This window comes from Micropterus dolomieu, linkage group LG09 (genome assembly GCF_021292245.1).
Source record: "Micropterus dolomieu isolate WLL.071019.BEF.003 ecotype Adirondacks linkage group LG09, ASM2129224v1, whole genome shotgun sequence".
Taxonomy (NCBI): Eukaryota; Metazoa; Chordata; class Actinopteri; order Centrarchiformes; family Centrarchidae; genus Micropterus; species Micropterus dolomieu.
This window is the reverse complement of record NC_060158.1, coordinates 6,219,603-6,246,504: the sequence shown is the minus strand read 5'-3', so window position 1 is coordinate 6,246,504 and position 26,902 is coordinate 6,219,603. Positions and strand designations below refer to the sequence as shown.

At 39.7% G+C, this 26,902-nt stretch overlaps 1 protein-coding gene across 3 annotated transcripts in view; it reads right to left on the bottom strand.

Moving 5' to 3' along the window:
• The window catches only part of pvrl2l (PVR cell adhesion molecule related 2 like), a 291,646-nt gene extending 271,914 nt beyond the window's left edge, over positions 1-19,732 (bottom strand). For 2 of the 3 annotated variants that reach the window (XM_046059708.1, XM_046059709.1), the window contains exon 1: positions 19,267-19,725. In XM_046059708.1, coding sequence (XP_045915664.1) covers positions 19,267-19,354 — 88 coding nt within the window. In that variant the 5' untranslated portion in view covers positions 19,355-19,725. Of the gene's footprint in view, positions 1-19,266 lie in introns of all 3 variants that reach the window. The other variant, XM_046059707.1, reaches the window with a different exon arrangement.
• Positions 19,733-26,902: the final 7,170 nt, after the last annotated feature.

Below are 26,902 nucleotides of genomic sequence, written 5' to 3'. Positions count from 1 at the left end.
CTCAGGAGTTGGCAGAAACCAAAACAGAGCTAAATGAGAATGAATATTGGAGTCAGCTTGACCAGGTTATAGGGTGTAAACACGAGAGGCATCACTTGGTTTTATTTTCGAAGGCCAACTTTTGAATTAAACCTCAAACTGAGTATTTTTTTGTTTCCTTAATGGGATATAGAAAAGGAGGTTTTGATGAGAGATGGACTCTGTTCACTTGTGGAGATTTAAACTGAGATAAGGACTAATTAATTGGTGGTTGAACTGTGGGTTTTGTATTGAGCGCTTACTGTATAATACACTGTGGTGAACTTAAGTTTTTCTTGTTGTCTGTAGGTTGGCTGACCTAATGATATTAGATCATATTATTTAATGCCATGACTTGACTCTCAAATTTTCTTTCTTATATTATTATATTTTTATATTTCTTCTCCACCATTGCTCATATGCAAGCATCACCTAATTCCATTATAACACAGGCCTGTGTTATGATGATAATCTGTCTAATATTGTGTAGGTCATATTTTACACTGATTTATTGCTTTTAGATTTTGAATAATACAGAAGATAGAGCTTAAGAATTAATCACATATTAAATCTCAATCGCAATATTGGTTAAAAAATCGTTCGGACCTACCAGGTTACCAGAAACCCGACTCCAAAGGAATGTTGGAATGTTTCTCTGTGTCTGCTGGATGTGTACACAAGCCACTGTTTGCTAACAAGTTCACCTTATCATCTTTATGTGTCATTGTATCACTGTTTACAGGTTGTTCTGCTGCCCTTAAGTGGACAAAATAATCAGTTATCGCAGCTTTATGGTTTTTAGTGGCTTTAGTTCAAGCTCTGAAAGCACTAAAATGTGTAAGTTTGAAATAACATAACTGGATTCTCCGGTTGGTTACCCTTTGCTCGTTTAAAGTTGACAAACATGAAGTCTCTGAACACTAGAGTAAATGTGTGTCTTTCCCTTCAACCCACTCTTTTTATATTTACTGCAAAATGTACTTCTTTATGTGTTATGGTAAATTTTAGAGAAAATGCAAGTGTCTCAAAAGATTTTGACAGGGAGAGCAAAATAAGATGGGAAATTCAGGTGAGCAGTGAGGAAAGCTGATGTGATGAGTGGGTGAAGTGGAGTCAGAAGAGGAGAGCCGATGAGAGGACATCAATGGTGATATGAGAGGAGAAGCAGGATGACAGGAGGAGGAAGGAGGATGATTGCCATACAGAGGAGGAGAATACCTGGAAGAGGAGACTAGAGGTGATGAATGGTAAATAAAAGGAGGAGGGCAATGATCAGGAGGAAAGGTGAGAGGAAAGGAGAAGAATACCAAAGAGAAAGAAGGGAGAACAGATGCATGTCAAGTAGAAGAGAGGAGAAGAGGAATGATAAATAGAGTGCTGGGGATGAGGAGTTGAAGTGAGAGAGAAAGGAAGAGGAGTAACATGAAGAGGAGGACTAAGGTGATGAAAGGCATACAAAGGAAGAAAATATCAGAAATGATGAAGCAGAAGGGAAAAAATGGATGACTAGGAAAGGAGACGGGAAGTAGGAGTGGAGAGAGAATGGTTTACAAGGACAGGAATGGAGGAGAGGAGTGATTATGCCTGCGGCCTGACAGTAATTTGCGTTGTGCTCTCACGTCCATATACGGTAATGGAATGTGTGAACGCAGCTCCTGTGGTAAACTGCATTGATCTGAGATCAGACACAAAATAGACACACACACACCCCAGGCCTGCAGTATCTGTGTCTGGATGACAAAAGCATAAACAGACAAACCTGTGGTCAAATCAAGGACGGACAGACAAATACGTCAACATAAAACACTTACATGCCCACAAATGCATGCAGAAACACACTGAGACACAGGATGAGTTAGCTGCAAGGCAAAATGTGAAACCTTTTATCATATTTTATTTAGATCTTTTCAATCAAACTGCAGATACAACACAAAACAAAAACCTACATCCTCCCATTCACACCCAACGCTAACTCATCCACGACCGCACCTGCAAAAAGCCAACCAAAAGACATTTCAAATCTCTTGTGGTGAACAGATTACCTCCTGTCGACACTTCCAGAGATGACCCACTTTCACACGACACAAGAGACAACAGTTATGGATATCACACGCATGCATGTACAAACATATAGGCACACAGAGTAGGAATTGTCAGTGTATTTCAAATAAAGAAAATCAAACTATGTAATACCCAAATGTGTGTTTGCGTGTGGGCATGTATACATGCATGTCCACGTGTTCACATCTACTCCTGTGTGTGCTGTGGAGACAGACTTAATTAATCACGCTTCTAATTAATCAAAACTGACTCGTAGCTCTGGCTTTAATCTCACTGCCGGTGTGAGCTTTTTTAATAACATACAATCATTTATTGGATTAGTTACCAGCTGCTGTCTGTCACGTTTTTATTTAATTCTCCCTCTTTGTCCCGCCTTTTTCCAAATATGGAACCAGGCTAATTAATTCTGAATGTGAATGTCATTCTCAGTGCGACCTCTTTTCATTCCCACCGACCGGTTTATTGTCGCTCTGAGGCAAATGTAGCGTCTCCTCTTTAGAGCGTGTCGCGTAAAACAGATGTGGGATTACATCATTTTGATCTATAACATTTTATAATGCCAGTCCAGTTTGTGTTATGCCAGAGCAAGTCCTGACAGTCTCCTGAAGGTCAAACAATTTTAATGCCAAAAATTTGAAAAATGACATGTACAATCTCATCTAATTTAATTAGCAATCTGTGGCAACAAATGTCAGCAGCTATCACTAATGTGTGTCTGTATGAAAGTCTGGACAGCAATGTGTCTGTATTATGCTGGTGATAACAGCTCATAATAAATCCATCTGTGGTCATAAATTGGAAAATGACACCCTTCCTTGTCGTGTGTGTTACACTAAGCAGATGATGCCAGAGGTGGGAGAGCTGACACATGTGTGGCAATAATCCTTCTACTCATGGTAGTCCTGCCAATCCACTAATTAGCCAGCCAGACAAATGAGACAAAGAGGAAGAAGGGGAGAAGGAATCCATGTAATTCACGTTACCTTTTGAGTGGAGGTGCACCTATAACACAGAGTGTCGAATTATTACATATATATCCAGTTATATATATTATATTGAGACCAAACAAGGCTTGGTCTCACCAAAAACTCCAATATATTCCGTTCTAATTAAAGAAAAGAAAAATAGAAATATTGAATCTTCACATTTGAGAAGCTCAAACCAGAGAATATTTACCATTTTTCTTGACCTTACTAGAAGTCTCCTCGAGAGGGCACCAATCAAAATGGGAATACCAATCAACTAGTTTCATTAACACGTTAACACACACAGTATGGCAGAGACAGTGGAGAAGAAGGTGGTGGTCTTCATGTATGTCAGAAGTGTTTCTGCTGGTAACGTTGCCTGCACAGCAAAACATTCCACGATCAATCATCTGATGCACTTTCTCGATACCTAAACGTGCGCAATGCATTTGTTTCTCTACTGGTGAAGCCTGATCGCATGATTAATGTGATTGCATTTCCAAACCCTAGTTGAGAGACATGGTGGATGTTTTAATTTACTTTAGCATGGCTCATAGCTGGTAACTAGCTTGTCAAAGTCCAGACCAACTCTTTTGTGAAGAATGCAGAACACACTGTAATAACATAGCATGAACAACTTTTTTTTTTATTCTGTGGCAGCGAACACAATACACCTCAGTAATTATTACCTTGCAACCGGGGCTTTCTGAACACTTTATGGCCTGCTAAAGTAACTTTACTACCCCTAATAGTATGTATGACATTCCCACACCAATATTATGCAATATAATCTGTCAGTTTGCTCATTTTAAACGATGCTTAAAAAGGCTAAGTTCTTAAACAGCTACGCCTGTATAGACAGTCAATACCGATGCATTCTAGAAGTTCAGCTTGTGTTTTCATTTTAATCTCAAAAACATGAGGATCATACTTGTACCAGTCCTGAAAAATATGAGGCAATACCCCAGTTCTCGTGCATGTGCGCATTTTTCTGGGCAAATGTTAAGCATTCAGCTGTCTTACTGCTGCAGCTCCAGACTTTAGCAGGTACACAGACTATGATTTAGTCAGTAGTCGAGTGTCGCTCTGTCGCACTCTATCATCCAAGCACAAACCTGAAGTGATAATCCCCAGCATGGATGCAAACACATATAGCGAGACGCACACGTTCATGCAGACACACATCCTGCCAACGCCCACACCTCACTGACAGCAGAGAGAAAAAAGACAGGGAGATGAGAGAGATGACATGGCAAAAGACTTTTTAAAAAACAGCTTTTATCTGTTTTCTGCAAGACGAGATTGCGGCTGGATAGCTGTCAAGGGGCCACCACTGAGTGGTTCCACCAGACTCAGAGTGACTGTGTGTGTATCTGTGCGTGTATAGCAATTACTTCATGTGTGTGAAGAATCATTGTGCTGAACGGACAGCACAGGGATCATGGTAGTGTCTGTGCTTATATACTGGAATCTGTGCATGGGTGTGTGAAGGAAGATCCACATGTATGACTGCCTTCCATCAGCCACTTTAAAACCCACCGGCGGTCACACTCTGGGAATAAAACATGAGAGCAAAAGTGAAGAGAATAAGGCGAGGACAGGGTGGAGGGAAGGTCAGGGCCGTCACACTCCTCTCTTCAACATGTTCAAATCCTCCCATCCTTGCTCTGTCCCGTTATTTCAGGAAGAAAAGGGCCAGTGCACTGACACTCACCACAGAGTGTAAGAGTTGTCACAGCGCACTAACCTCAGTATCCCAGTAAAATAGAAAAAAAGAACCAGGAATAGCAGTAACAGGAAGACAGATCATCCAGACCTGTCAAGTCAAGACAGAGTAAACCCAGACCCCTGAACTGCTTCAGGTTACGCCAAGCAAACGGTTCTCCCTCTGCGCTGCCCGGCTGCTTTTTGATCTACACACATACTGTGCTAATTTGCATTTAACCCATCATGCCCATTGCACATTTAGTTCTAACAAGCAATTACATAATGCTCACTATCATCTCAAACCAAATGATTTTTAATGGAGCAATGATGAGCTTAGTGCTATGATTGCCTTCAGTGCAAGCCAGTTCAACCGGACGGAGGGTCAACTGGAAAGTTTATCATGCATTTTAATTGTACGAAAAAATGCTGAAATTTATTATTATAGTAGTTTATTTACTGCATAACTCAATTCTCTACCAATAAACGACATAATCCTTTCATAGTAGCAATCACTTTGTAAGATATTCATTTGCAGGTAAGTATAGCTTAATGTAGTAAATAATATTTTGGTCATCGTACAGCACTGTATTGAAGCAAAACAAACACATAATGTTCATTATCATCATCTTTATTCTCTTTGGAAGGACACAAAGAGGATCCCACAGCTAGAATGAGCAGAATCCAGGACTCGAGCCATGATACACAATCCTGTGTAAACCATATGGTTCTTGATGGGAATGTGCCCAGAGTTTCAACTATTCAAACGACTCAAGACTGAGGAAGAAACCATATGAAACAATAGATAATACTTGTGGTTAAGTAAACTTTAGAACATTGAATTTTAATCTACCAACTATTTTCTAATGCATACTATGTATGGTATAGCATAGTATGTTTTTCATTCATGTTAGTTAAAAAATTATCTTGAGACTTGCATGAGATAACCTCAAGGAAGCACCCCCTTCCTTGAGCCAGCTGCCAAAGGTGCTGGATTCACACGCTCTGTTGCCATGAAAAATATACAAATCAAAGCCAGAGTACAAACACAGATGCAGTGTAAATCATCATTGAAAATTTGTGCAGTTTTGTCCAAATGTCAAAAATCTGCACTTCCATAAATTTATAAGCAGTCCATACTTGCTACTGCAGGCGACAGGTACAAAATGCCAGATTCAAGAATCTGCATATTGCTTTTTACACTGTGAAAAACCGTGATAAATGGAAACTAAAGGCTGCCTGAAAGATATGAAAACGCATCGCAAGCTTTAAAAAGTTCATAAAACATGCACAACAACCAGTATGGTCCTTTAAACTCATCGCTTGATGGGGCCTCAGTCCACTAGGATTAATTCTAATGTACACACAAACTTAAATCAGATTTTACTGTCAGATGAGATATCTTATTATCAACACTTCAATATTGTTCATTTTGATACAAGTTAAAAGCCCAAAATATATATATGAAGTTATCTTATAACATGGACTTTGAAAAGGCATGAGAGGTGGACTGGGAAGATAGCAGTTTTGTTTGAAATAGTGTAATTCTGTAAAGGAAGACGTTTTTGTTGGTTAATTTGACTGCTGGAGTCAATCAATTATTTGGCTGTTTGTTGTTTTGTTTGTTTAAGCACAGCTTTAGCTTCTAGTCACTATCCACCTTCTCTTGCTTTCCTCAGTTCTATCCACCGTCCTTTTGGCCAGGGTTTCATGCTGCTCTTGACTGTGAGGAACGACTGATGTTCCAAACCAGCTCATTAACACGCCTCCCCTCCACACTGCCTTTCATTGCAAAAAATGCCTGATTCAATTCCAAACCTATTTAACTTTTCAGTTCAGACACGGTCACTTTGTACATTAGCAGTCAAAAACTTAGATGCTTATAGCTTAGACACCCACAGAGTCAAGAGAAACAGCATGCTGGGAAGAGGAGAGGATACACATGAAAGAACAGCGCACATCTCATTAGCACCCTTTTCTCTCTGTCCAGCCAGGAAACTGGGCAGCCAGCCTGCCACCCATCAGGGTGCTCGCGTGGCGGGAAGCGGAAACAGTTGAAACATTTCACTTCCATCCTCAGACACGTCCCTGGGGATTAAGAAATCATCCTCACATTTCGAAAAGCCCAACGCCTGGTAATAGACTCTAGGATGAGGGGGCGGATAGGTCAGAGGCCCAGGCACATAAGTCATTTTCTATTTTCCAATCCTAACTCCTTAGTTAATGGAGTTTTTTGAGGTAAGCACAAACAACAAAAGGGTGGGGGAATTCTGCTGGCTCGGTGAAATTCCCCTTCTAGGGGTTGAAGGGGTCATTTTAAATTACTACGTAAGTAACTGTACAAAAGTTTTTCAACTTTACACAACATTTTGATAGTAATAGTGTTGCAGATAATGCCGGCAGTGATACCTAACAATCCCAAAGACAAACACAGTACATCTAATGCCATAGAAGTAATAAGTACTTTACAGTAAATAAAAAGACCTCTTTATTTTATAAAGTAACAAAAAAAAGTTATTTTCTTACTTACTTATTTTCATTCCTAAAAAGGAAATGTTAGCAGCTTAGTAATTAACAACTGATGTACCAGTTTCTTCACCATTTAACTAGAATGCTATTCGTTTATGCTGAACTACAGCTTCTCATATTTGTTTGATGAGTCAAGTATACTTGAGAAAATCCAAACAGAGTTTCAATTTAAAGAGTTGAAAAACTAAACTTAAAGCACATACATATGTTATAATGAATTAATAATACATTTCCTTTATTTTGACTTCTGTAAGTAGGCTAATCCACTCTGAGCTGTGTGATTACTGAAAAATCACAAGACTGGGAAGTTAAGAAAGCCCTGATGCAGCTTTACGGCTCATTGTAGATTTAGAAATCCCCTATTTCAAAAAGGTACTCTTTGGAGTTTTTGACCACTACTAATGCTATGAAGCAATGTTTTTACAAGGGGGTCCTTGTAACATTCCTGCCATCAATTTAACACTAGTCCACTAATTAATGGTTGCAGTTGCCAAGAACGCATTTTGGTGAGGAACAATGAATTCAAACAGATATCTTGTTTCTTTACAAGAAAGCTCCACAGGGAACTTTTAATGAACACATTGTTGGACACCTTCTTTTGAAATATGTTGCATGCTATACTACTACGAAACTGTACTAAAAAAAGAACAGCAGGTAATCTGTAATGATTTGAATCTGCTAGGATTCGTTGCATCTCTTATTCCAATTTCAAGCCCTCTGACAGACACAGGGTACACCCTCAGGACCTGTTTAGCATGTGCGCTGCCTCTCACTCAGTGCATGCTGGGATAGGCTCCAGCCCCTGCAGCCCTGAAAAGGATAAGCGGTTTAAAAATGGATGGATGGATGGATATTCCAATTTCAATGTGGCAAGCAGATTAGCAGATTATTGCCATAATTGCCTAGCTTGTAATAACACAGTTACTCCTTTTGTTGGACTGTTACAGTATCCTTTATAGTCTCCAACATAATTTAATATTATTTGTCGACCAAAGCTTCAGTTTTAGACAGTATTCATCAGTTTAAGCCCTTTAGTTATTGTTCTTTAATGAGATAACCTGTAAATGCGGTGAAGTCCTTCAGCAGGTAGGAGAAAATTCAGGTAGTGACAGTCGACGGACTTTTAACCAGACCATTTCTTGTCATTTTAAAGCCTGTAAAATATAATCTTTTCAAACATTTCCTCCCAAGGGTGGAGCAAAAGCGCAGCTGCAGTTCACAATTCGGGTGGTATGACAGTTGCAATCTGTAAATGAATTTTTGAGCCACTGAAGAGAAATTTATGTCATTAATGATTTGTTGGGTTTTGACATGTGAGCTATTTAATCCCCGTGCCACTTGGCTTTGATCCATTTCCAATATTTCAGCGTGAGAAGATAAGAAAAGCTAAGAAAAAAAAAAAGGGTGGAATGGATGTCATCAATATGGGAGGAAAAGATGGCTTGGTTGGATGTGTCTGTTCGTGTGTGCATGCAGATCTTTTTCTGTCTGTCACAGCAACTCACATCCTCACCCATCACACAGTCCACTGTGGCTTTGTCACTGCAGCTAACAGAGGGAACTTGTCATGAGAGCACAAACACACACCCACACCCCAGTGCTGTAAAATGCTACGTGTATCAGTAATCCTTTTTTTCCAGTGAAATGATTCATGCTGGACCTCCTTATCATTGTGATAATGATTACACTACTGAGGCTCATTCCAATAATCTGAATCATTTGAAACACTGAACACAAGACACAATAAACACAGACTTTTGTTTTGTTTACCACGAACGTCATGATGCCGACAATGACACACAGCTGTTACAAGGTTGACAGATGTTTGGCGGTAGCTATTTACAAGCAGTAGCCCCACTAATCTGTTTTGCACTTGAATTTGGTCTAATTGAAGAGGACTTGGACTGCATCCTCGCTTACAAAAAAAAGAAACAGCCAAAGATACTTCTGGCTGACTGACAGGTAAGTGTACGCATCAAAAGCAGCAGGGAGGAGAAATAATGAAATGAGCTTTGAGAAGAAAGCCCATAGGACCTATAGAAATCACCAGGCAATATTTCAAGTCATTTGACAATGATATACTATTAAAGAAGAAAATTGAAAATCCTGCCTTTGAAAGAATTCTGTACGTCTATCATGCAAATGAAAACGTCCATTGACAGTTGCCAATAGACCGGATGTCTGGATCTGTCAGGAATACTGAATAGTTTCATGTCAAGAGAACGTCAACCTTTTGTGTCAAAAAAAACCCTCAATTTTGGATTGACGGGCAAAAATCTACTCCATGAATTGTGTGAACAGAGAGGTGACCTCCAGGCTTTAGACTAGAGATGGGAAAGTCAGGAGTTACGTTTTTTTTAGCTAGAGTAATGGGATAGTGTTGTGTCAAGATAAAGAAGAAAGGGAGAAAAGACAAAGCATTATGCTGCAGCTGTCACACTGAATCTCTCAATCAACAGCTGAATTAGTGAGGGATAGGGAAGCAATTAATCAGGTTTAGCAGGGGCCGCCGGGAAGAGGCGAGGGAGTGGGGCAACCTGTCTGTACATCTGTGTTTGTGTACTGTTTGAGTGTGAGCTAACTTATAGGTAAATTATGAGTAAATGAGGACATGATTCATCCAAAATCTATAATATTAACATATGATGTAAAAATAATGCAATGAAATAGTGTTATGTCCCGTACACTATATTGTTCCCATAGACATACACATTTAGCGGTGTCTTGCTGAAAGACTGAAAGACCACTTGTGGACAGGAGAAGCTTGTCCAATCAACTCTCCCACCTGAGCTACCGTATAACCAACCTGGTGCATATTGGCTTATCTGCTGTAGGATCAAGATATAGGTGGTTAAAAGAGTACTTCAATACGCTGATTTAGTACTGCTATTCAAGCAGATTTAGCCTCGGGCTGCTGGCTTCAAACAGAGATGAATATTGGGCTACAGAGGTCTGTAAACTCCATATCTCAAGATTTTTTTCCACTTTCAAAGTTGTAGTCTTCAGCAAAAAATGACATTGATTTCACACAGCTCCCTCTTGAGCCACAAAGGGCGGTATTTTTTACAACATTTTTCACATATACATCAGTACTCCTCAAGACTTTGATGGGTAAAATATGGTGGAGTCCCCCCTTAGGTTTTTGGTGAAAATATCACATCACACTTTAGGGGTCAGTTCTTCTGAATTACAAATATATAATTCCTCACTTAAAAGTACAAAGCCATGCAGACATTTTTTCCTTAATTTGTCCAGGTTTTGACACAGTCCCAATGATGTTCATGGCTTGGTTTGTAGATTATGGCAAGTACCAAGGTAATAGACTTAATGCAGTAATACAGTGTGAAAATAGTTCTATTTAACTTTTTTACAAGGGAACACATGTTAAAAATAAAGGCATATACTTTGAGAAGTGAGGTTTGTCCCAAAGGTCTGGGTTGTGCTTTTCTATTCCTATCCTGGTGTCTGCATACACAAGCATGTACTTGCTGATTTTTATTCTTCAACAATACAAAAACAAATGTCACAGTTCCTTGTGTCACAGTTTCTATGTTTAATTGTAATTTGTGAATTGTTGCAATCTGCCAGAGTCAAGCATATTCAGACCACGCATTCAGTGACCTCTCACTGGACCAGAGAATATATGAATGTTTTTGACTAAAGGCAGAGAGGAACCTGTGTCCCATTGTTAATATAAAATGTAGACAAGACTTTCTCACCAGTCTGTTTTCTGTCAATCAACTGACACCCACAGGAAGATATGGTTGTCTCCACCAAGAAACAATCCCTGAAAACATGCACCCTGACAAACTTAATTGTCACATCCATGTCTTTTTTACATGTGGCTGCTTTGTTTGCCAGGACAGCCATTCATTCCAAGCCAGGTTTGGAAAAAACAGAGATATTGCATATTAAAAAATGATCCAATTACATGTGGCAAGCATTGCAAAATGATTGGGGGAAACATACACTAGACAGAAGCAGTAGTAAATGGACTGTAACTCTAAATGACACCGGCATTCTCTTTTAATGTGCGTGTGACTTGCATAGAAATGTGCTGCTGTGTGAAAAGTAGTCGCTTTTGAACAATGTAAGGAGGAGAGATGTTACCTTGCATTATGCAAATAAGAAACATCACAGTGAGAGCGGACGCAGTCGATCAAGACGATCGGTATCGACACACACATGCACACATACGTGCACTCAGAGGCGACGTAGTCCATTTAGAAATTCATATTGAAGCAGCCAAGGACGGCAACAGAGGTGAGAGACAGACTGTTAGATGAGCAAAATCCTTGTCTTTAGCCCTGTTTCATTTTAACATTTCATCAATACAGACAGATACTGTCTCTCACTCTCTCTCTCTCTCTCTCCTGCTGACCTCCACAACTTGTTGCTAACAGTCCACGCTACACAGAACAGGCACTATTTATGGATGGGGGGGCAGAGATAAATCAATACTCTCTCTATTCTTTCCCAATTCCATTTGCATTACTTCAGTCAAGTGTTGAGTTTCTTCATTCACTCTGAAAAGACATTAAGTTTCTCCACAGTCAATGCCGTGTTGGGTTATAAAATTCAGATAAGGTAAAGATGGTTAGTATGTTGCTGTAGAATATAGAAAGTCAAGTTGTTTTGGGGGTTCAATTAAAAGGCCAATAAGATGCCAGGGCAGGATGGTAAAACGTTATAGCCTATTATAAATAACATATTTCCTTGCATTGCTGAATATCTGCTACTAAAAGGTTTGTAAAAAGAAATAGGAATAGCAATACAGGCACATTCTGAAGACAAATGACAATATCCTGATCTTTCTAGGGCTAGCAATTGAACCACGGCAGCAAATTTAGTTGTTTTTTTTTGTTTTTTTTAATCTTCTTGGTTTCTGTAAAGTGTATATCACCAAACCTAAACCAGAACATGATGACACAGGTTATGAAACTGACAAATTTCCACCATAATGATTACAGTTGATAACATTTAGGAGTGGTTACAACATGCAGTGACTTGCATCAGTCATCATATTTCACATCTACATGTGACAACAGCCGTAAATGGTAACTATGCCAATACAGTGATTTTCGTGGCTAAAACTGAGGTAAATGTGTTACCTGAAGTATAACCTAGCTAATCTCAATTTATTTTAAATAGGAGAATATACTGTATTTAAACATACACATGCGTGAGGCTCCGCCTGAGTACTCTGCCTATAGGAAGCACCAGCAACAGTTGTGACTTAGAAAACTTTTATAACTCTATAACTCAGAAAAGCTTAGTGAGATATGGTGTGTTTTAATTTAAATTAGGTTTTAATTTAAATAACAGGCCATTTCTAAAGGTTTAAAAAAGAATTAATATTTTGAAGACTTTCCATCTCATCTGTTACATAGTTTTCACTAAACCTCCATCCTTTTCACTGTATGGTATTTCAAAATGTACAGTGAAATACAAGAAAAACAGGAACACCTTCATTGTCTAATGCAATCAGAACAATACTGAATTACATCCTACTTCCTTTTAAGTGGATCATATTCAGCTATGGTGGACATTTGAGTTGAGTTTCGTTGAGTCCAGCTCTAATGTCATTTCGAGGCTGTATATGGTGATGGTGTTAAACTGAAAAGATGTCCAATATTTTGTTTGTTGGTTGGAGTAAGTATTGCAAATGCAAATGTTAAAAAGGACTAGTTGCAAGTGCATAGATAGAGAAGTCCCAATTTCATGTCACCCTATGGACTGATGGACTGCTGGATAAACAGGTGGCTATAAGAGTTAAACACAGACTAATATGAGAAGTGTGTTGGTGACAGCATCTTGTTAGTAATGCCAATGATACTTTTAATAGCCAGAGCTAATTACCGTGTATATCATCCTGTTCCATTTTCACTAAGCGCTCAATGTGATTTTCACTGCAGTTAGCATGAAGCAGTTAAGGCTCTTTAGAAGGCTTTTAAAGGCTCTTTAGTTTAATTATTGTCAGCATCGTCAGATTTTTGTAAATGTGGCCTATTGCTTAAGCAAGGCTGTTGCCTTTTCTTTGTAGGAAAGATCTCGGGCTAAAAGCACCATAATGATACAAGTAATGTTAGTGCGGTTATTAATTGCCCACGTGTACAACGGGAAATGTCACAAAAGTCACATCACGGCTTGACCCACTGTTGCACTTCCACACAGATGGTGAAAGCAATTTCTATTTTGTCACCAGCAGACTATATCTGGAGAGGAAACAGTGACTGAACACGAGGAGAGGATGGAGCTCAGGATGGCTCAGGACAGACAGAGCAGGGACGCTTGTCTAAACATTTTCACACTTTTGAATCCCCCCCCCCCCCGTTACCCCCTTTAGCTCCCTCACTTTCTAAACAATGAGGCCTAGAAGAACAGAGAGCAGTGGAGTGGACGGAGGGAGGAAGAGAAAGGAGGGGTAGTGGCACCCTTTCTAATTCCACCCAAAGCTTTTCCAACAAAAGGTCCCCCATTCGGGAGCCGCCACGGAGCAGCAGCCAGTCTGAAAATAGGGTCGGGAGCAAAAGAATGAGAGCAAAAGAGAGGGCAAAAGAATGAGAGAGAGAGAAAGAATGGGTGAATAAAAGAATGGGGAAATGAAAGACTGAATGAAGGCTGGCTGGAAGTTTTCTTTACTCTGCATGGCAGTAAAAGTCAAACTACGGAGGGTGGCCACATTGATCGTGTGTGTGTGTGTGTGTCTGTGTGTGTATGCGCATGCATGCGTGCGAGTGAGTGAGGAAGGGAAAGTGTGTGTGCGCATTTATAAGTAATCTGCAAAGGCATTCATGACGCAGTGGAAGCTGACTGGACCCTGAAAGCTGAAAGCAAAAACCTTCCTCCGACCATCCTTGGATCAGCTCCATTGTGATTCATGGCCCTGTTCCTGTTGCTACGCTCTGTAATCCCTCTTCCCACTGACACCTGTTTGCTGAAGAATCACTAAGAAATGCCAAGGTGTTAGCCATGATACGGTTTATTTCTAGAAATGTGATCTGGAATTTGCTTAGTAACCGGTTTCCTCAGAAGTGGAATGAAAAAAAAAAACGCTGACCGAGTGCAGACACATACTTGCTAGCTCTTGGCAAGCGGAGAGATGAATTAAAACCGGGTTTCCTGGATTCTCAGCAAGCTGGACTGATGGGCCTTCTTACAGCAACCCAGAGTCCAACCTCTTCCCCCTAATTACAGCCTGGTTCTTTGGATCAAAGACATACACACACAACACACATAGTTGCACAACAAAGAGATGTGAAATTGTCTCATCCACAAAAGCCGTATCCATGACAACCACTTCCTAATCTCTGAAAGTGACCAACCAAGCCAACCTCCACCTCCGGCCGTACTAGCTGCAATGGGAATTTTAGAGAGAAGAGCATTAAAACTACGTCTTCGATTGTACAAAACAAGCAAACAGCATTATGCAAGACCCTGCAATACAACGTTAATAGTCCATCATCCATTAGCCCACAAAGAATTGTGGGAAGTAATTAACATTTGAATCCTTGATCAATAAGATAACCCAGAGGCAAATATTCAAACTTAAGATGAACTTAAACATTAACGCTAATAAACAAATCACAGCACATGTGATGCAACACCCCCAAAGTCTATCAATTAATCTGTGAAAATGCTATAATTAAGAGGAAACACTTCTTTCTCACAGCAGGAGGAACTGACATTGCGCTTTTCTGGGTAAGAATCACCACCACACATGGCAGCCCAGACAATGACAAACAAATTGGCCAAAACACTAACAGCCCCCAGCATTACTATGCAGTTTGTGTTTGTGTGAGTCATTAATAAGCTTTCAATGAGAATCAACGGTCTGTTCTCGAGAGGATGATTATCACTCCATGCCTCACCAGGAAGAGCTATTGGCATTTGAGTCTGGGGCAAACACGGCTTAAACTGCAGGTCAGAACCCAAACAGCTCAATTCTGGTCTCCCATATAACAGCAGCTTGGTTTTTTAATACGGTGGGTGTCAGTTTATGAGGCTCATCACTATGATTTCATTAAACAGGCATAATCATATTCAGTATGAATGACTTGTACCTCTTTACACTTACTTTTTCTTATTGCAATATTGTTTTCATTATTCTATGGCATTTGCCAGTGATGTTTATCTCAAGTCGGTAAAGCACGCTAACTGAGGTAACGTCTTATAAATACAGCTTGCAAAGCCCACAACCAAAATACAAAAAATGTTACATGTTAAAATATATTATTAAACCACTACAAATAGGCTTTTGCAAAGCATCCAGCTGCTTAACACTGTCATTGACTTTTCTACATATGATCAACTCTCAAGGCAACGACGACAACCTCTCCTTCAACCCTCTCACACACAAGATCACTTCTCTTGAGACAAACTCCTTGACATTTAGTCTATCTGCCAACCGCCACAATGGGGATGGGACCTCTGTGCCACAGATTGCTTTTTGAAGATGGTGAAAGCTCAAAATCAACCCCAGGGTCAGGTGACTGTGCAGGGTTAAAATATAAAAGATTTATTCAAAGTGAGAACAATCTGTTCGTTAAACTGAGAAGATTAATGGCATTTTGTTCAAACTGCCCTTTGCTGTTAAAGTAATGGGAGAGTTTCAGCCTCTAGGCTTGTTCCAATAATAAATCAACTAAAACATCCTGCAAAGAGAAAATTTTGAAGAACTATGCTCCTGCCCCAAAGGCCAAAAGCACACCGATGGCTGCCCAGGGTAGCACACAGATGATTTTTTAAAACTCTATGCTTGTTTAGAAATTTTGTGTGTTTTTTAATTACAGCAGTAGATTTTTTATTTAAAATACAGCAGATGCTACACCAGTAGATAATTTATTACTATAAATTTTGTCTTTTTGCCTGCTAACCCACCAGTGGCAGACTAAAGCAGGTGGAGTTTCATGCTCAAAGCTGCTAAGGCGGCCAGTGATTGCTTCCAAGACTTCTTCATCACAACCTTCTTCTGCACTGGTTCCCAAATGGAGGACACCAAAAACAGATCCGTGTCGGAGCTGCAGCACTGCCTACACAAATATGCAAACAACAAACAGCTACATGGCGCAATGCACGGCAGAAGATGAGTCATTAATAAGAGCTCTCGATAATCAGGCCGCGTTGCTTTGAGGGCGATAATCATCGGCCGCCTGCTCTCCAAGTGATAAGCTAATCAGCCCTTCGTCTCCACCGAGCCGTCGAGGGGACTCATCATCATTGACATTTCAGTACAGGATCGGGCCCATAGAGACACAGGAGGAGAGATGGGGAGGTGTGGGGGTAGGACACCTGCAGTGACTTAATTATCATTGCTATGGAATGATATCCTCTCAACTCTATTTTTCCTGTTTTACTTAAGGTTAAAATGGTTCTTGTAACATCACAGTTGAAGTTTCACCGCTGCCATTGACTCCTTTTTCAGAGCACTTTCCTGCATAATATAAAAACACATCATCAGTCTACACATACAACCTGGCCTTAAACGGCTTCCTTAAATAATCTTATATGCCAGGACAATCTTTAAAAATCTAGCTTCTGCTTTTGCATTCAGTATCAGTAACTCACTGGCTAAGTAGCTGAAATCTGAGTGTGGAGGTTTTTACTTCCGAGAAGACAGTCGTGTTGCTTCACGTTAAAATTAATTCATAACCTGTGGGGATACTGTCATGACAATCTGACAGCTTTTTAACAATACAGGCCTGATGTTGCGGAGTCTCAGCTGAGTATCTGTCATCCTCACACCAACCTGTGTTGCATGGCTTACAGCACTGGGGTCTCAAACACCATAGTCCTTGTTTTTGTGCCGTTACACTGGGGTTTTCCTGTTCTTGTGGCTTACATTGCTCTATGTGCTATATGCACGGAGAGAAAGATTGTCAATGCAAAGCAAATTCCAATTACTGTAAAATCTTCCTCCCGTCTTGTGCGCTCAATCAAAATCACAGTTCACATTGTCACATATTAAGCAACAGATGGTAGAGCAAAAGGCAAAGGCACAGTCGCTGTGGCTCCGGGCCTTGAACTAATTTGCCCTCCCATTTGCTTTGATCTCACAGGAATGTCTCCAAGGCGTGTCAACGCACGAGACAACATATCTCCCAGTTCCATAATGACCCATCTTCTTTTTCCTTGGTGACAATTTTGGGACAGCTCTGATAGATGATACTAGTTACACACAGGTGAAAACAATACGCTGACAGATTCATGCTGACAGAGCGGGTTCACAGATTTTTATACCGATCACTTTTATGTAGCCTGACTGCCTGCTGTTGATGAATTTTGTAGCTGGTCCAAGTTGGGGGGGGGAAATGTTTCTGTCTGTGTTACTCAGCAGTTTTAGTGATGTTATCATAGCTTGCTGTTATCTCCATTTCTATCACTGTAATATTCTTTTAGGGATATAAAGTATGGCTATTACCAGGAAGTTAACTGATACCACTTTTTGTTTATGGTATAATATTTTCTCAGTGTACAGTATGTAAGTGTCTACATTAGAGATATTAGAGTTAACTTATTAATGGCGTTTGTGGTAACGCATTGAGTATCAATAATAATCATAAGAAACATTTTTTATGTAATGTATTTAAATCACAACGGTGTTACAATAATTGGCAACACAGCTGCAAGAGGGATTTTGTGTACATTGGACATTCTGTTACTCATAAGTAACCTGGCATAAATGTGGTATTATGATCTCTTATTTATACAGTGTCTTGCATTGTGCTTGCATCACTTGACAGTAGGTTTACAGTAGAGCTCAGATGATAACCACATTCTGATGCTATCAGTCAATATTGGCTTATCATGGATACATCTGTAGAGCATGCAGAGTATGCATTTGCAAATGATTTGTTGTATGTGTGCTTTTATTCTGCTAATGTTATTAATTAATTGTGCTTTAATGTTCAATAGTGTGGGGTCAGGCCACTACGAGCCTCCAGAACAGCGTCAGTGCTCCTTGCCAAGTCTGTGGAAGTCTACTGGAGGGATGAACACCATTCCTCCACATGACATCCCTCATTTACACACACACACACACACACACACACAAAGAGTACAGCAGAGAGAAAGAAAAACAAATATAGCCAGACATAACAAAAGGACATTTAGCACCAGAGAGAGTCACAGACATCACTAAATAGATTTGAAAATGAAAGTTTATATTACATAGGCTAATTTGGTTATATGGTGATGACGGTGGTGTAGAGCATTGTCTTACATGTTGTTACAAAATTTTCATAGGTGTGAAACTGGTTTGAGATCTGTTGAATGATTTATTCACTTTATTGCTATTACTCACTATTCAGTGAGCCCTATTGCACGGGGGAAAAAAAACTGCATTTGATAGTTTCTCCACTCTTTTATTCAGGATTTTCCTTTAATTTGTTCCTGCCTATATGTGTAATTAGTTTATAGCGCCTGTATTTAATGATAGCATTACTGTAGTGGATTTTCATTAAGCACTCTCAATGCTCATTGTTCAAGAGCCACCTGAAGAGCAGGAGCCGAGCACTTCTCATTCCCTGCCGAACCAGCCACCCTGTTGCTCTGCTGAATAAGGACCACTTTCTGCCTTTATTCTTACGGTTACACTTTCCAACAGGTAAGATAAACACAGATTACAGGTCAGTTGTGTTAGAAGGGTTTGTAGAGGCTCAGAGGGGATTAGGTTTCCTAACAGTCACCTGCCGTCTGAAGCCGCGAGGATTTAGGACAAAAACCACAAACCAGGAAAGCCACACCTCACGTCATGGCGAACTGAAAGTCCACACAGATTTGGCAGTGTGCTTCGACAATAAACTTTAACAACTGTTATCTCAGTCCACCAAACAGCAGCCAGATACGAGATAGAGACGTGACTCAGTGAAACGAACAGCGCTCCCAGGGCGCAGGAGGCGCGGCTGGAAGTGCTGAGAGTTGCCCACATTCGGGGGCAAAGCCCGATGAGGCTTTGGTGTTCATGTGAACGCAGCTCGGGTCGTCTTACCTTGGGCTGCGAGGAGGATCGATGCCGCCACAAGCCAAGTGTTTCTCACCGGAGAGACCGGGCAACGTCCTGCGTAATCTCTCGCCATTCTTCTAAACCGGACACAAGGTGGACGTTAATATCCACAACAGCTCTGTGTGGGGCTAACGGGCTCCAAATTATTCCTTCCCCGCTCAGCCAAGAAACTTCGAGTTCAGTTCAGACAGCCTGGATTGGAATCAGCCAATTTACGGCTTCTCTTTCCCCCCGTCTCTGTGTGTCTGCCCCTCTCTTCAGTGTGGACCGTGTTTAGTTTCTCTCTCTCGCTCTCCCTCTCTCTTCCTTTGGATCTGTTAATGACAGGAGGAGTCAAACCCCTCCCCGGGCTGGCCGCAGTGCGCACAGGTAGCCCGCGGCTGGTTGTGTGTGATGGTGCGTCTGGGCCACGGCGAGCGGAGTGAAAGGAAACAAAGTGGTGTGGAGGAAGTGTGTGAGATAGTAGAGCTCCGTGTGTCTGATGCGGAGAGCTGAGCGGGTAATATCAGAGTGATGTCAGCAGAGCGTCACCAAGAGGACTTCAGCCGTAATACTGAACCCTCGCAGCTACAGCTACACAGTCCGGCTGTGGCACCGTTTAATAGCCAGCTGCTGAAAACTCGGGATGTGTTCAACTGACACCGGGGTCCGTGTGTGGCTGTGTTCCGTAGCAGCCATTTACATTTTGAAATGGCTGATTTTATCCCCAACACTTTTTAAAGCATTTCTTACTTGCACGATGAGAATACCATCCATCCATCCATCCATCCATCCATCGTCAACAGCTTATCCTGCGCACAGGGTCGCGGGGACAATGAGAAAACATTCAACGCAATTTAAATACAGGTGAAACAAATGTGCATTGTCCAAAATAGTAACTTAAGCTAAAAAATAAATAAATAAATAAATAAGCAGTTGATTTCAGATTTGTATTCTGTTATATTTTTATATTTATGAATTGTCACCGGCCAGTTGAATTTCTCTTTATATAAAAAAGTCACTTCCACGCTAAACTGGAGCAGAAAATGTCTCCAGAATGCAAGAAATTAAGTGTTTAATGCTCAAAGTCTTCTGAGGGAGGACCCCTAGACCCCACACTCATCTGTTTCAGCATTTCATATTTCTTCAAAATCGTGTTGAACATCTTCTCATCTTGTTTTTGACCGTCGTTATGTCTCGTGAGGCACTTGTATCATCAGGTCCCTAAACTGAGCATTTATGTCCCCACCACTTTTCAACACAAAGTGACGCCCTAGGTGTGTTCAAATGAGAAAACAATTTATTGCAGCACAAAACTGATTATTTTCATCCATCACTGATAATCGGATATTTCAGTTGATCATCAATATTCAATATATTCAGTATTCAATATATTCACAATGTGATGATGATGATACCGATAATGGAAATAATTACCAATGGTGAAATATAACTTCAAGTTCTTCACTTAAGGACAATGCTTAGGTACTTAGCATATTTGAGTATTTCTATTTGATGCTACTTCATAGTTCCACTCAACTACTGTTCAGAGGGAAATATTGTACTTTTTGCTTAACTACATTTATTTTACAGTCATAGTTACTGATTACTTTGCAGATTTTACACACATAATAGATCATATAAAAACAGTGCTGGAAGACGCTCAGATATTCCCCTTAAGTAAAAGTAACAATACTGTATAGAAATACTCTGTTACAAGTAAAATCCTGGATTCAGTAAGTAAAATTATAAAAGTAGTGATTAGCATCAACATATTGAAGTATATTAAAAGACCCATTTCAGAAACATTTATATCCTGTTATTGGATTATAACTAGGGATGGTTTTAAATGTGTAAGCATCACTTTATTGTTGCAGCTGGGTTGCTTAATTTATATAAAATGCATCATAATATATTAGTTGTATCAGCAAATTAACTACAGCAATAACTAAGTCTGCCAGATAAATGTAGTGGAGTGAAAAGTACAATATTTGCTTCCAAAATGTAGTGAAGAAGTATAAAGAAACAAAGAATGGAATTACAGGTACCTCAAACTTGTACTTAACTACAATACTTGAATGTTCTTAGTTACTTTCCAACACTGATATAAAACATAATGCAATGTTACAGATGAAACTATCCAACACTACATGACTACCACCACCAGCTACAATGTTAAAATGGAGCTCTGACATTAATGCCAGATGCCATTTATCTGCAGGATATAAAAAAAATTGTAACACTAAAGACTTTGAACACAGGACTTTTATTTATAATGGAGTATTTTTACAATGTAGAATTGCTACTTTTACTTGAGTAAAAGACCTGAATATTTCTTCCACCACCCATTACCAGTGGCAATACATGACTATTAATCAGTCAGTCAAAACTACAGCTCCATCATTGGAATCATTTAAAGTGCTGGAACCAAAACCAAAGTGCCTTAAAATTGCTTACTTGGTCTGACAAGCAGCCAAAAATTTAAAATCCTTTAAATTATTTATAAAAATTAGAGACAGCAAATGGTAAATGTAACTTGTGTTGAATCAAGTGGATTTGGAATTATACAGTAGATATAGCCTAAGAAGTGGAAGACTGTTCGTAGGATTCAGTGCATCCCTGTGGGGATACAGAGACCATACCACACATATCACATGCATTGTCTCAGTGGACTTTCCAGACATATAATATCCATAGTTTCTCAGCCCAAGCTTTCTAAGAAGACAAGAAAAAAATTCTCCATAAAAAGACAATTAGCCCTCTAAAAATAGGCTTACTGACTAAAAATTAACAGATACTTGTTACTGTTGGTACAAATTCAAAACACAAGTATAAGTCCAATACATAAATTCCCAAGACCTGCCATAAGTTGCAATTATTCTCTCTATGTGTGTTGTGAATTTAGATCACCTTCAGTTTTAAGATTTGTAAAATATCTTTTAATCCAAATCCAGACTCACCCATGTTATGATGTAATTCATCTATTACACCAAAGAACAAAAGTACAAGAGTCTTGTACTTTTGTTCTTTGGTGTAATAGAGACTTGCACACAAGAAATTGCACACATAAATTCAGGTTTGCAGTATACAAGAAAAAGCCTTCAGGGACTGGTTGGTGGATGGGGGTTTAAGCCTCTCTAGATGGATGCTGTCATTTACTTTGTTGTCCCCTCCACAAAAACAGTGATGCTGAGAGCTTTTTTAAAGGCAGAAATGTTGGATAAGTTGGAGGGAAATAAACAGACCCCACTCTGCTACACAGAAGGACGTTCGCCCATCTGTTTAGGACGATAAGAGAGCATCTTTGAAGTCGACTGCAGCAGAATTTAAGTTACTGTTGAAATGAATACTGAGAAAATACTTACTTTGTTCACACCAACACATTGTAAAGACAAGGCACAATGAACTGTTTGACTGAGTTATAGACTCATAAACTGTATAAAGGGGAACTACATCATTCATCCTCACCATATCCGTATCTTTTCTTTTATTATTGTTTTACGGACCCACCATCCAATATAATATTTTTAATTAAGTGTAAGAGATTATTGTTGACAACCACACTGAATGAGCTATTGTTGAACTTGGAAGTTTACATATTCCTTAAACAAATACATTTAAACACAGTTTTTCACATTTCTTGACATTTAATTCAAGTGAACACTCCCTGTCTTCAGTTATTTTAACAATGTGAATGTCAGAATAATAGTAGAGGGAATAGTTTATTTCAACTTTTATTTCTTTCATCACATTCTCAGTGGCTCAGTTAGTATTTGGTAGCATTGCCTTTAAATAGTCTAACTTGGGTGTAACGTTTTAGGTATATCACAATAACTTGCTGGAATTTTGGCCCATTCTTCCTGACAGAACTGACTCAATTTAACTAATTTTCCTTCCTCGTGATGCAATCTATTTTGTGAAGTGCACAAGTCTCTTTTTCAGCAAAGCATCCCCAAAACATGATGCTGCCGCCTCCATGCTTCACTTTCAGAATGGTGTTCTTTGGCTTACAAGCTTCACGCTTTTTCCACCCAATATTACGATGGTCATTACGGCTAAACAGTTCTATTTGTGTTTCATCAGACCAAGGGAAAAACCAAGAATTCTCCAAAAGCAAGATCTTTGTCCCCATGTGCAGTTACAGAAAGTTGTAGTCTGTTTTTATGGCAGTTTTGGAGCAGTGGCTTCTTCTTGTTGAGCGGCCTTTCAGGTTTTGTCAACATTTGATTTTTTATTGTGTTTCCTCCAGCAGCTTCACAAGGTCCTTTGCTGTTGTTCTGGGATTGATTTGCACTTTTTGCGCTAAAGTACGTTCATCTCTAGGATAACATGTGTCCTTCCTGAACAAGACAGCTGCATGGTCCCATTGTGTTTATACTTGGGGACTATTGTTTGTACAGATGAACAGAGCAATTTGAATGCATACATTCAGGTGATAGGAAATTGCTCCCAAGGATAAACCAGACTTGTAGAGTAGCACAGTTTTTTGTACGTGGTGGTGGTTGATTTCTTTTGATTTTCACATAATGCCAAGCAGTGAGGCACAGAGTCTGAAGGCAGGCCTTAAAATACATCCACAGGTACACCTCCAATTGACTCAAGTGATGTCAGTTAGCCTCTCAGAAGCTTCTAAAGAAATTATTTTGATTTCCTGGAATTTCCCAAGCTGTTTAAAGGCACAGTCAACTTAAATGTCTGGCCCACTGGAGGTGTGATAATGTGAATTGTAAGTGAAATAATCTGTCTGTAAACAATTTTGGGAAAAATGACTTGTCACACACAAGGTAGATATCCTAACAGACTTAACAAAACTATAATTTGTTCACATGAAATCACATGTAGAGCGGTTAAAAAATGACTTCAACCCAAGCTTATGTAAACTTCCTACTTCAACAGTATAAATCTCGGATAATGGAAACATTAATAGAGCTTCTGCTGGAACATTTTTAAATGGGCAGTTCAACAAAATTACTTCTTACTTAACTTCTATGTAATCATGCAGATGGCCACCTCTTTGATTCATTCTGCCACCTAAGTGCAATGAAGGTGAATAGGATTTTGTTTGTGTTTCATGAAATCAAACCCCATTTTTGAAACAATTTAAGGTTAGCATTAGCTATTAAATGCATTTGCATTCTGTAATTACCATTCTATATAGTAGTTTTTATTGTTCATTCCCTCCCAGGATTCAGTTTGCCTACCTATAAATACCTCCTACTACTCCTACTACTCCTACAACAAACAGATATACTAGTTGCTCTTCTGTTTTCTGAAAAAGTAGCTGCTCAGGGAGTGTTGACTGCAGTATTAAAGTGCACTTGCTGTTACCATGGTTACCAAAGGTGTCGTTAAATCATCAGGACTAAAATCTTAAGGATCACAACTTTAAATAACTGGGTTTCTCAGAGAAACCAGGTTATGCAGGTAAGTGACCAGATTTCTCTGTCACAGCGATGCTTTCTGTCTCTAACGTCCTTTTTCAATGGTTACTCTTGTGAAATCTGTGTTCACCAGGGAAAATCAGGTTTCTCTAATCCCCTATCATTATTATAGATTGTAGAAAAGATTATAGATAACAAGTTTATCATTCACATGATCTTTCCGGAATCTGCTTACTGAAGAAAACCGGCTGTAACGCTGTTACTTACATGAATGTAAATGCATCGCATGTGTCTCTCCAGAACCAATTACCTGGTCACACAGATATCTCAAGACCTGGACAAATAAAAGTTTAAAAAATCTGTTTGTCTTGATATAGGAATGTGGATTTCTTTGAAATATACCCTAGGTGAACTGACCTTTTGAATTATATAATTTTGGAAGATGCTTCTATCCAAAGCAACTTACATTTGGAAAACAAATAGTTTGTGTTGCTGTATGTGGACAAGAAGAGCAGGGGGTCTGGCCACCAACCTCCTACAAGTGCAACACCGAAGATAAAAGACAAATCTTTCAGACTCTGGTAAACTTTATCATACCCTGTCATGACAGTCTTGCATCAAACATTCAATAAGTCATACTCAAATATTTCTTTCTTAATCTGATGTCAACATGATAAACAATCCTGTACTGTGGTCTCCAGTGACACAGAAATGCTTCCCATCCACCTCCAGCATAGGCCACAGTCCCACTTATTCCAAACCCAGCAATCACTGTCACAGTCAAAATGTCTCTTCATCACGCAGTCAAAGTAACCACCTGCCTCTTCTAGCTGTAACATTTTCAGTGTAATGCTCTCACTGCTTGAGTACCATGATTTTTGCTTTGAGGCAAACCAAACAACTATCTATTTTACTGTGGAAATCGATGTAAGCAGCCCCACGCCTCCATCCACCTTGACTATTCAAAACATTTCACTGAGAAATAACACATGGCAGCCCTCTGGAAAGCTGGCCTGCCTGCCTGTCTCTGGAATCTTCCTCACGATGCTTCCACCATTTTGCTTGGTGGTGGACCCGGCCACCCACCTCTCCATTATCACCTCATTAGCAGGCTGCAAACTGGCCCACCCTCCATTTTGGCTCCAGCCTCAATCAACCCATTAATCACAGAAGAGCAGGGAAACCTTCTGTCCTCTGAAGGCTCACGATGTATTCTGCTGGCCCCTGCTGTGTATTTGTGTGTGTGTGTGCGCGTGAGCGTGTATGGGCATGCTCCTGCATACAAATGATCCAGCTACATCCTGCCATCTGTTGACTGTGAAAAGTTACTGCCTCTACAGTGACACACACAAGTTCATGATGCTTTCTGTCGGTCTGTTCTTCATCTGTATCCAAATATATAATCATGTAATTCAAGGTTTATCTCTGTAAAAGAACAGATGGAACAAATTCTCTGCAATCATTACAACAACTCATAATTAAACAACTAAATGGGTTGTCAGTGCTTTCCAAAATTGACATATATAAGGGATTTCTCATTTGCTACCCATATGGTTGAGGTGGGATTCATTTCAACGTAACTTAAACTACTTTGTTAAGTTTGGGGAAAGATCTTCTTCATGGTAAATAAACAACGAAGAAAGGATGCCACGTCTCCAGTCTTCATCCTGACCTGTTCCCCAACGCCTTTCATAGCAGTAAAACGATGTCACACTACTCCTACTCCTTGGGACTGAATGTGAACAGCCTTTTAACCATTGCTGCATGCTTATAGCTTGTCAGGAAAACCAAAAAATTTAAGGTGTTGGAAGTTAGTACAAACAACCATTTCTGCTATTGGTCTTTGGTCCAGACTGAAATCTCTCTATCAGATGAATTGGGACAACATTTTGTACAGACATTCATGGGTGCCAGAATCTAAATGATTTTAGTGATCTCCTGACATTTGACATTTTGAGCGAAATAGTTTATCTCAAAAAAGTATTGGATGGATTGCCATGACATTCTGGACCCCCCTCAGGATAAATTGTAATAACTTTCATGATTCCTTAATTTTCAACTAGCGCCATCATCAGGTCAACATTTCAATCTGTCAACTGATATGACCAAATACCTGCAAAACTAATAACAGTCCCATAAGCCTCAGCTGTGCTGTGCAACATAGCAAACATGACTAAACATCTACATGTTTCCAACATTTCGCTCAATGCATCGCTGTGCCTAAGGACAGTCTCACAGAGCTGCTAGCAAGGCTGTAGACT